Here is an 11,883-nt window from a genome sequence, read left to right as displayed (position 1 = left end):
TCTTTGCTATTCATATTCTTTATATTGAGGTGTAATCCATGCTGCAGACCATAGTCTTCAATTGTCATCAGTAAGTGCTCCAAGTCATCCTCACTTTCAGCAAATAAAGTTATTTCATCTGTGTATCTTAGGTTGTTAATGAGCCTTCCTCCAATCCTGATGCCATGTTCTTCTTCATATAGTGCAGCTTCTTGGATTATTTGATCAGCATACAGATTGAATAAGTATGGTGAAAGTATACAACCCTGATGCAGTCCCTTCCTGATTTTAAACCATGCAGTATCTCCTTGTTCTGTTTGAATGACAGCCTCCTGATATATATACTGATTCCCCATGAGTATGATCAAGTGTTCTGGAATTCTCATTCTTCTCAATGTTATCCACAATTTGTTATGATCTGACACAATCAAATGCCTTTGCATAGTCAATAAAACACAAGTAAACATCTTTCTGGTATTTGGTTTGAGTCAAGATCCGTCTGACATCAGCTATGATATCCCTTGCTCCATGTCCCCTTCTGAATCCAGCTTGCATTCCTGGAAGTTCTCTGTCAAGACATTGCTACAACTATATTTGAATTATCTTCAGTAAGATTTTATTGTATGTGATATCAGTTTGATAATTTCCACATTCTGTGGGATCACCTTTCTTTGGAATAGGTACAAATATGGATCTCTTGCAGTTAGTTGGCCAGGTAGCCATCTTCCAAATCTCTTGGCATAGCCAAATGAGTGCCTCCAGTGCGGCATCTGTTTGTTGAAACTTCTCAGTGGATATTCTGTGAATTCCCGGGGCCTTGTTTTTTGCCAGTTCCTTTATTGCAGCTTTGACTTCTTCCTTCAGTACTGTTAATTCTTGATCATATGCCACCTCCTGAAGTGGATAACCATCTACCAATTCTTTTGGGTATAATGACTCCATGTCCATCCATCTTCTTTTGATGTTTCCTGCATCATTCAACATATTGTCCATGCAATCATTCAATATTGCAATTTGAAGCTTAAATTTTTTTTTTTTTCAGTTCTTTCAGCTCAAGAAATACTGAGCATGTTCTTGCTTTTTGGTTTTCCAAATCTAGGTCTTTGCACATTTCATTATAATAACTGATTTTGCCTTCTTGAGCTGCTCTTTGAAATCTTTTGTTCAGCTCCTTTTATCCTGTCAATTCTTCCATTTGCTTTAGTTACTCTCCATTCAAGGGCAAGTTTCAGAGTCTCTTCTGACCTCTGTTAGTCTTTGCTTCCCTTCCTGACCATTTACTATCTTCATGGATGATGTTCTTGATGTCATCCCACAATTCCTCTGGTATTCAGTCATTGGTGTTCAGTGCACCAAATCTAGTCTTTAGATGGTCTATAATTTCAGGAAGAATATAATCAAGGCCATACTTTGGCTCTTGTGGACTTGTTTTAATTGTCTTCAGCTTCAACTTGAACTTGCATATGGGCAGTTGATGATCTGTTTCACAATCAGCTCCTGGCTTTGTTTTGGCTGAAGATATTGAGCTTCTCCATCACCTCTTGGCACAGATGTAGTCAATCTGATTCCTGTGTACTCCGTCTGGCAAAATACATATGTATAGCTGCCGTTTGTGTTGTTGATAAAAGGTATTTGCAATGCATAAGTCATTGGTCTTACAAAATTCTATCATGAGATCTCCAATGTTATTTCTATCACCAAGGCCATATTTTCCAACTATTAGTGCTTCTTCTTTGTTTCCAACTTTTGTATTCTAATCACCAGTGATAATTAACATATCTTGATTGCATATCCAGTAAATTTCAGAGTGAAGAAATCTTTATTTTCCTCATCTTTGGCTTTGGTGTTTGGTGCATAAATTTGAATAATAGTAGTATTAACTGGTCTTCTACATAGGTGTCTTGGAACATTCTTTTTGATGATGAATGCCATGCCATTCTTCTTCAATTTGTCATTCCCAGCATAGTAGATCATATGATCATCTGATTCAAAATGGCCAAACCCTGTCCATTTCAAGTCACTAATGCCTAGGATATTGATCTTCATGTGTTCCGTTTCATTTTTTACATCTTCCAATTTTCCTAGATTCATACTTTGTACATTCCATGTTCTGATTATTAATGGATGTTTGAAGCTGTTTCTTTTCATATTGAGATGTGCCACATCAGCAAATGGGGGTCCTGAAAGCTTTACTCTATCCACATCATTAAAGTTGGCTCTACTTTGAGAAGGCAGCTCTTCTTCAGTCATATTTGGAGTGCCTTCTGACCTGAGGGACTTATCTTTCTTCCAGCCCTATATCAGACAATGTTTCAGGGCTATTCATAAAATTTCCATTAATACATCAGACAGTGTTTCACTGCTATTCATAATGTTTTCACTGGCCATTTCTTTGAGAAGTAGATAACCTCTTCCTTCTTCTGAATCTTAGTCTGGAAGTTCTGCTGAAACCTGTCCACCATGAGTGACCCTGCTGGCATTTGAAACACTGGTGGCATAGTCTCCAGCAATGCTCAAACCACCACAGTGCAACAAACTGACAGACAAGTTCATCTCTGTTGTTCCAAACTGCTTTGCTCATTTCCTGGTCTCCCCTGATGTGCTCACTTACCCAGCCTGCCCCCATGCACACAAACTCCCACCTTCCACTGTTCCTGGGGCTGGCTTACCATGGCTTGCCTCCACGCACACAAACTCCTGCCTTCCACTGCTCCCAGGGCAGACAGAAATATGATATGATCCCAGCAATCTCACTACTAGGTATATATCATAGAGAAATAAGGGCCATAATATGAACAGATATATGCACATCCATGTTCTTTGCAGGACTACTCACAAGGCAAAAGGTAGAAACAACATAAATGACCATCAATAGAACAATGGATCAACAAACTTTGGTTCATACACATAATAGAATACTATGCAATATTAAATAACTACAATGAATCTGCAGAACATCTCGTAACATGTATGAACTTAGAGGCCATTATGTTGAGTGAATTTTGTCAACCACAAAAGGACAGATATTGAAGGATACCACAATTTAAAAAAAAAAAAGTGAAAAAAAAGCTTTCACAAAAAGAAAAATATTGCTTGATGGTTACCAGAAGTGAGTGGGGGAGGAAGGATAAACCATAGAGGGTAGACACATATTAACTTGAGTGAAGAAAAAAAGAAAGTGCTCCACAAGACAGAGAAAAGGCAAGTGAAGGAAGACATTTACAATACATTTATTCAACAAAGCATCGTATCTAGACTATGTAAAAATAAAATATGTAACAAAAAGCAGACAATTTTATCTTAGAAAATAGGCAGAAGAATCATGGGTAATCTACATACAAGATATCCAAAATGGCTTACAGTGTAGATGATATCACTCTGCAACCAAAGAATGAACAACACAAGAAAAGAAAGGAAGAAAGGTAAGAAGGAAGGTAGGGAGAGAGAAAGAAAGGAAGAAAGAAAAGAAAAAGAATCTGGCTATGTCAAGTGTTAGTAATTATGTGGAATACCTGGATTTCTCTTGCAACACTAATGGAAGTATAAGCTGTTAAACCACTTTGGAAGACTATGTAGTAACAAGTAAAGTTGAATATATGATACTGTACTAATCAGCAATCCCATGCTTAAATATATACTGAGCATACCAAGATGTATGTATAGGTTGTTAGGTGCCATCAACTAGATTCTGACTTACAGTGACCCTATGTACAACAGAACGAAACACTGCCCAGTCTGGTGCCCTCCTCACAATCCTTGCTGTACAAGTATTCTTTGTACTGGTGCTACATTTGTAATAATTCAAATGTCGATCAACAATCCAATGGATTAATAACTTGTGGTATAGTCATCTGGAATGGAAAATAATCTAGTAATGAAAATGAAAAATAAATAGAATCATTTGTTACATGCAACAACATGGATAAATCTAATGAACGTAATGTTGAAGGTAAAAGCCACACACAAAAGCGAATCTATGGTATGATTATGATCCATTTACACAATGTGTAAACAAGCAGAACTAATTTATGGTGCTAGAGTAGAGTAGTGGTTGCCTTCATGAGACATACTAAGTAGAAGGTAAGAGGGAAGCTTCTTGGCTGTGGACATTTTTCTGTTTCTAGATCTAGGTGGTGGTAACAGGATTCTTTTAAAAATTCATGGATGTATACAATTTTCTCTGTATATGATGCAGCAGATACTATATGTCCGGCCTATAGCCCTTTGAGGCCTTACCATTTAAGCACCTACTGGTCCAATTTGTAGCAGCTATCATCTTTATCTCTCAGCCCTATTGACTTTCTCAGGCCTCAAAAGCAGTTCTGCTGTAAGAGCAGCAGGCCAGAGGTGCCAGAGAATAAATGCCCCTAGGCATCAAAGATTGACTAGAGTGGCATATATATCCCAGTTCCCTTCTTCTTTAAATGTATTCTATACCATTTCCCGGGGATCCTCAGTGAGTTTAAGCTCTAATTGCCCCCATAGTACTTGATTCTTAATATACCTTTTATTAGTTTTCAACCTTTCCTCATTTCACTTCCCTACTCCCTACCAAGAGCTTCTGGGACCACTTCCCAAATAAACCACTTGCATTAGAATTCTTCTTCAGGGTATACACCTAGGGAAACCCAAACTAGACATATATTTCAGTAAAAAGTTTACTTAAAAAGAAATATACATGGAAGATAGTCCTTAATTTTGGGAAATAAAAGTAGTTTACATTGCTTAGGTTGCTTTAGTGATGAGGTATATCAGGAAACCTTACCATTATCATCAATGTAAAAAGCGCACTTGGCACCTGTTGTTAATTGCCTTTAAGTCAATTCTGACTCATGGTGACCCCAATTGCGCAGAGTAGAACTGCTCCATAGGCTGTAACTTTTCAGAAGCAGATCGCCAAGCCTGTCTCCTGTTGAAGCCTCTGATTAGGTTGGAACCACCAACCTTATGACTAATAGTGAAATGCTTAACCATATATGCTTTTCAGGGAAAACTACACTGATGGAAATTTGATCACATGGTAAGAAACTGTGCTGTGTTGTTGTTGTTGTTATGTGCCGTCGAGTTGGACCCCACTCATAGCTACCCCTCCTTGGGTTTCCGAGACAATATCACCACGGAAGTAGATTGCCCCATCTTCCTTCCGAGAAGTGGCTGGTGGGTTGCCTTCTGGTTAGCAGTCAAGTGCCTTAGGCACTACATACCAGAGCTCCCAGAAACTGTGCTAGAAGTTTTATATGACTTATTTAATTATCCTTGTTGTACTGATGAGAAAACAGTATCATAGATGCTAAATAACTTATTCAAGATCACATTACAATTTCATGATGAATCAGGATGTATTAGGTCCGACTAAGGAGTTATGGTGGCACAATGGTTAAGCACTCTGCTGCTAATCCAAAGGTTGGTGGTTTGAACCCACTAACCACTCCTTAAGAGAAAAGAACTATCAATCTCCTCTCATAAAGATTATAGCCTAGGGAACCCTATGGGACAGTTCTGCTCTGTCCTATAGGGTGGCTGAGTTGGAATCAACTCGAGTGCACAAAATAACAACAGGTCTGACTAACTCTAAAGCCTGGCAGGGAACCATTATGTTAACTTGATTGTGCAGAGTCAGGCTGAAAATTGGGATGTGAAGGCACTTTATGATCTACTCAATAGGGTATCAAATGAAGTTTTAAAACCGAGGAATGCAATGACCAGATACTGTAGAACACTCCCTCTGACTTCAGAACGCAATATGCGTTGGAGGGAGAAAGGACCTTTATGATGCTATTGCAATAATCCATGGATAAGATGAAAATACTTCAACCAGCAAAGCCTATAGAAATGAAAAGTTGTTTCCTAACTTTTATAGATATTGGTGTTGTTGAGGTGGTGAGGGTTGGCAACTCTTGATAGCCATTTAGATGTAGGGGTTAAAAAAGAAGGAAAAATGTTATTTATTTTGGATGTTGGGTGATAATTGAAATAGTTTTACTGAGGTGGCGTCCACAAATCATCGTCCTTGTAACATGGCTCCCCCTGGTGGTGAAAAGGAACCAACAATGGGATTCTTCATCCTGGACATCTGCTACTGTAGGGTATAATGCAATTGCACAAAGTTACAAGACTATAGAATAGGCATTCCTTTCTCTTTTGTGTGTAGTGGCAAAGAGCCAGGTCTAAAAACATCTGAAAGCAGATGGCTGCTAAGGATCAAGTTGGGTCAGAAAGTGGGGCCTGAAACAACCTTCACCTTCTTCCTGCCCACTTCTCTCTTTGATCCACCTCGCTCCTAGAAATTTCATAAGCAGGATTGGTGGTATCAGTGTCACTGAGTCTACCAGTAATTGGGGTCATTCTCTCAGAGAATACTGATCTGATTTCTTAAGAGTGTAGCAGAGGAGAGAGTAGAGATTTTAAAGCCAGATTCACCTGAATTTGAACATTGGCTCTACCACAAATCTGCCAGTATCAACTTCTATAAAATTATAGAAGAAATTATAGTACTTAAGTGGTTATGAGTTTTGAGATTACGTGCATAAAGCACTAGCTCAATTCCTCCTTGATATTGGAGGTGATGATGATGATTATTACCTGGGAAGTGTGGAGAATAGGAGGTGGTCCATTGCATTCCTTTAAGCAATTAGTGAAGTCTTACAGATCTTTGCAAATTTATGAATATGTTTAAAAGGGGGGAAGCTCTAAAGCAAACTCAAAAGATTGCTAAGCAATTGGGAGCCTCTAGGGCCAAGCAGTGCATCTAAATAGACAAGGTAACTTCACAGAGAGATTTCTCTTGTTATATATATCCTCTCTTTTGCCTTGGGCATAGCCCTTGAAATAAACAAGAGGAGCTTTCTAAAGCAGGTATGTTTGAATAAGACTGAGTCATCAACCAAGATGAGATATTTCAGAAACTTTCCATTTTGAGCCTTTGGCATGTTCCTGATTAAGTATAAATACCTTGCTTGTTATATAAATACACAGTGAGTGTAACCTTTAGCTAAGTAATGCAAAGCAAATAACTTCAGAAAGATCTGAGAAAAGAGCCATAGCACAGTCCCTTAGGATGCTGGAAAGGTTAGGATGCCGGAAAGTGTTAAAGCTTGTAAGAGTTACCTCTTGAAATCACTGCAGCCTGTTTTCTTTCTACCCAGAAGCTTTGTGTATTGGTTGCTCTTATCCATCTGTAAGCTTTTGTAAGTTCCCTAATGAAAACAACTGTATTTTCTTGGCTTAATTGCACATTATTGAGTGTTCTGTCTCTAATGCTATAAATGTACAGTAATGAGAAATGGTCTGTTCATTAGGGACCACCAGCACACTAGGGAAATGGCAATGCAGGCATTTTATTGATGTGCCCAGATAATAACTTCTTAAAGGTGAGAATATAACCCTTAAAAAAAAAAAAAAAAAAAAAGGTACCTTACTGTACCACATACACAATGTACCATAATGAGAAGCAAGAGGATTTGCCAGGATTAATCATTTTGTATACATTTCATGAGGAAAAAGGTGGGATTTTCCTATTTCAGTGTTCCTCCTTCCTTATTATATCTGGTGCTATCTTTGCATTACCTCTTTTGATTTTATTAAAATTGTTTTGTAGAAGGATACAACCACTTTATGGACACATAACCACAATCTGCCAGATGTTGGGGGCATGGTATGCAGAATAAACTTGTGCAGACAAGTCTGCCTTTGAATATAGTTTTAGATACCCAACTCTAAAGGGTAGATACCAGAAAGCATATTAAGTGAGTGAAAAGTTATCATAGCCAGTAGCCCCTATACTGATTCTCTGTAGGTTCTTCCCTTCTGCTTTCCATAATTCCAGGGAATATTGACTTTGTCTCAGGCACGGGATAACCAAGCTCATGACTCAAATGGTGGGTGTGACATTTTCCTTACAGCCGGGGGTTTGGAGTCTGCCAGATCACGGAAAGACAACCAAAGACAGAATCTTCCAACTGGCTGGGAAGGCCCCTAGCAATATTGCGGATTTGAGGGATACAATTTATGGAGTGTCTGCTAGCTGACAGCCAAGTCCTACCTTAAAAAGCAAAGAAGTTTGTAAAAATATCCAAATTTGTATAGTATCCTAAAAAGTTACCAAAGGAAAAGAATGAAAAATTTTTTAAATAATAATTTATTTACTCATTTTATTACCTCAATAAAATGTGCTTTTATATTTGTTTTTGAACCATTTCCTTCAATCATAGTTTATTTTAATGTTCTTAAAACTTTTGAATTTCCCAAATAAGTTTTCCTTTTCTGCACTTAGGTGTTGGACTAAATTGCAAAAAGGCATCTTTCTGTATAAGAGTTGCAGCAATTTTATCTCCATAGATGTATAAATATTTGTGTAAATGTAATTATCTTAACACAGACAACTCTCAGACAAGGTCCGGTGTAGTGAATTACTTGGTATGGCTCTTCTACCTTTGGTCTTTGTGACTTTCACCAGATGACTGGGTGGAGTTAAATGTAAGGTGTTTGTGGCCCACCAAGGTTTAGCTTGTAATAATATAAATAAGGATAGGACTTGTGGGAGTAGGACTGCAAAAGTGTATGGAAACCTAATGTGAGGATTGATCAGTTTTCCCATCTCACTAGGCTTAAAGCTCTGGTGGCATAGTGCCTAAGGCATTTGTCTGCTAACCAGAAGGCTGGCAGTTCAAACCCATCAGCCACTCCTCAGAAGGAAGATTGGGCAATCTACTTCCATAGAGACACCTCCTTAGAAACCCAAGGGAGGGGTGGCTGTGAGTCAAATCAACTCTACAGCAGTGAGTTTAGAGACAGAAAAGAGGGATCTCACTACCATCAAGAAAGAAGCTAGGAATGGAGTCTATGTTTGGATGCAAGATCCCTGCACTGAACACCTCCTTGGCAGAGAGGCAGTAGCAGACGCAGCAGAACCCAGAGATCAGCATGAGACAGAGCAGCGGGCTTGCCAGCCACACAGAGAGAAAGCTATGTGCCTTTGGACAGGAGGCTTGCTGGTGAATTGGAGTGCCGCTCTGGGCATGGGCGGAGCTAAGAGTTTGTAACACCTGACCTAGTATGTCAGAGACCTGGTAGAGAGGCCAAGGGCCAAAGAGAGAAGTGCTTATGAGTGTGGCAGAGAGGAGGCTGTCCTGATCAAAGAATTGTACCCTGAGCATTCCTGAACCTGAACTGTATCCTGTTGCTTACCTAATAAACCCCATAATCATACTATCTGTGAGTTCTGTGTGGCCACTGCAATGAGTTATCAAAACCAGAGAGGTAATGAGTACCATAAGAGGGACAGTTAGTGTCAGAATTGGGAAGAAGTTTGGAGGGTGGCAGCATGCCTGACTTCCCACTTATGGGAATCAGTTTTGGTCTGTTGCTATTGATCCTTCTCTCTAATGCTCATGAAGTTAGAGGAGGTCAGAGGACACTGCCCCATGCCCCCCCCCCTTTTTTTACATAGGTGAGCCTGAGATATACAATAAATGAATATATGTGTTTATGTGTGTGTCTATGTGTGTATGGAGGAACTCTGGTAGCATAGTGCCTAAGGCATTTGACTGCTAACCAGAAGGCTGGCGGTTCAAACCCACAAGCCACTACTCAGACGGAAGGTTGGGCAATCTACTTCCATAGTGATATGGCCTCAGAAAACCAAAGAGGGGTGTCTATGAGTCGGGTCTGACTCAACGGCACATAACAACAACAACGTGTGTATGGGGGGAGGGAAAAGAATTGGGGTTCTTGAAATTATATATGTATTTATTTATTAGGAGCCCTGATAGCATAGTGCCTAAGGCAATAGAGTGCTAACCAGAAGGCTGGTGGTTCAAACCCTCAGAAGTAAGGTTGGGCAATCTACTTCCGTAGTGATACTGCCTCGAAAACCCAAGGAGGGGTCACTGTGAGTCAGATCCATTAAGGGCAGTGAGTTTAAGTGAGTTGAGTTTATTTATTGAATGCATTGGTTCCTCTGTTTGGGAAATGTCTGAGTTAAGGTTAGGTCCTTCCTTTGTAATTTAGTGCTCTGGCTCAAAGGCATTTTTCAATCATAATTAATTGTGATGGCTGTACAAACAATTAGCCTGACAACATGATGTTTCTTTACCCTAATCTTTGCTGGTGGTCAGTCTCCAGACATGTGAGCCAGATATGTATATGTATGTCTAGGAAATATTCTAAATAAAAAAAGTGCTTGGTTTTTCGAACCTTGAGTTAGAGTACCTTAAGGCACTGCAATTTGAAAATAACTTCAGTGAACTGACTCTTACCTGTCGGTATCCCCAGAGCTGGTTTCCCTTCATACCATGGCAGTCATAGAGCGTGACCGGGCTATTGTATGAGATTGCATCAAAGCAGAATTTCCGAGTGTGCAATGGCTCACCAGGTCGAATGTCTTCTCTCCATCCAAAGGTAAAGAGCTAGTAAAGCAACAGTAGCAGGAAAGCCATAGTGAGTTTCATTTGGAGGAAAGAGTCAAGAGCAAGGGAAGTATTTTTTTTAGTAATCTGGAACTTCTGCTTCATGGTTTACAAGAAAAAAATATGTCTAGGCAAAATGGAGGTGTTGATAAAAGCATGTATCTTAAAATGTCGGTGCTGCACTTTGGCCTAGGCTGCCAAAATATCAAATGAGGAGAGAGGGTGAAAGGTGAGGAGAGAGGTGGGGAGAAGAGAAGGGACTTTTTAATGACTCTCTACATGTTACTGAATCAATGCTATACAGTTAGTCTAAATGAGCAGATTGATTAAACTGAGAAAAAGACAAGGAGTACAGGTGAAGTGAAGTGATAGCAAGACTTTTAAATGAAAACTAAGCTTGATTAAGTAATGAACAGACAAATTACTTTCCTAAGGTTGGTAAGAGTAATTGTGTAGGGCAGTGTAGAAATTTTTGGACTATAACTTACAATATGAAATACATTTTACATCATGACCCAGTTATAAACAGACATAGAGCACTCCCTTCAACTGAAACAGAAGTTTCATGAAATGATACCCTTCAATGCACTCTGATATTCCATCCAAACTTTCCTATCCTACTCTAGTCTCTCCTATTCAATTCCATTCTATCATTTTAAAAATGCTACTTATCATGCACTAAATTGATTTTTACAATGTATTGTTGTTGATATTACATCCTGCCCAGTTGGTTCCGACTCATAGTTGCACTGTATACAACAAAACACAATGCTGTCCAGCCCTGCACCATGCTCACAATCATTGCTGTATTTGAGCCCATTGTTGTAGCCACTATATCAATCCATCTCGTTGAGGGTTTTCCTCTTTTTTGCTGACCCTCTACTTTACCAAGAATGATGGCCTTCTTCAGGGACTGGTCCCTCATGTTAACATGTTCAAAGTATGTGAGACAAAGTCTTGCCATCCTCACTTCTAAGGAACATTCTGGCTACTTCGTCCAAGACAGATTTATTTGTTCTTCTGGTAGTCCATTCAGTATTCTTTGTCAACAGCATAATTTAAAGGCATCCATTCTTCTTCTGTCTCCCTTATTAATTGTCTATGGATATGAGTCTATTGAAAAGACTTGGGTCAGGCACAACATAATCCTCAAAAGTGATTTCTTTGCTTTTTAAACACTTTAAAGAAGTCTTTTGCAGAAGATTTGTTCAATAAAAAACATTCTTTGAAGTCTTGATTGTTGCTTCCATGAGTGTTGATTGTGGATCCAAGTGAAATGAAATCCTTGACAAATTCAATATTTTCTCCCTTTATTATGAAGTTGCTTATTGGTCTTGTGAGGATTTTTGTTTTCTTTATGTTGATATATGATAATCCATTCTGAAGGCTGTAGTCTTTAATCTTCGGTGCTGCACTTTGGCCTAGGCTGCCAAAATATCAAATGAGGAGAGAGGGTGAAAGGTGAGGAGAGAGGTGGGGAGAAGAGAAGGGACTTTTT

The 11,883-nt window shown here is 39.1% G+C and overlaps 1 protein-coding gene across 1 annotated transcript in view; it reads right to left on the bottom strand.

Annotated features, from left to right (window-relative positions):
- Window positions 1-11,883, bottom strand: part of GALNTL6 (polypeptide N-acetylgalactosaminyltransferase like 6) — a 533,789-nt gene that overhangs the window by 33,760 nt on the left and 488,146 nt on the right. Inside the window, exon 10 of the mRNA XM_007950340.2 lies at window positions 10,236-10,385. Within this exon, the coding sequence (XP_007948531.2) occupies window positions 10,236-10,385 (150 nt within the window). The remainder of the gene's footprint in view (window positions 1-10,235; window positions 10,386-11,883) is intronic.

This window comes from Orycteropus afer, unplaced genomic scaffold (genome assembly GCF_000298275.1).
Source record: "Orycteropus afer afer isolate SDZICR_OR568_19922 unplaced genomic scaffold, OryAfe1.0 scaffold00268, whole genome shotgun sequence".
Classification (NCBI taxonomy): domain Eukaryota; kingdom Metazoa; phylum Chordata; class Mammalia; order Tubulidentata; family Orycteropodidae; genus Orycteropus; species Orycteropus afer.
Note: the sequence above shows the minus strand (reverse complement) of the source record. Positions and strands in the feature narration are given on the sequence as shown.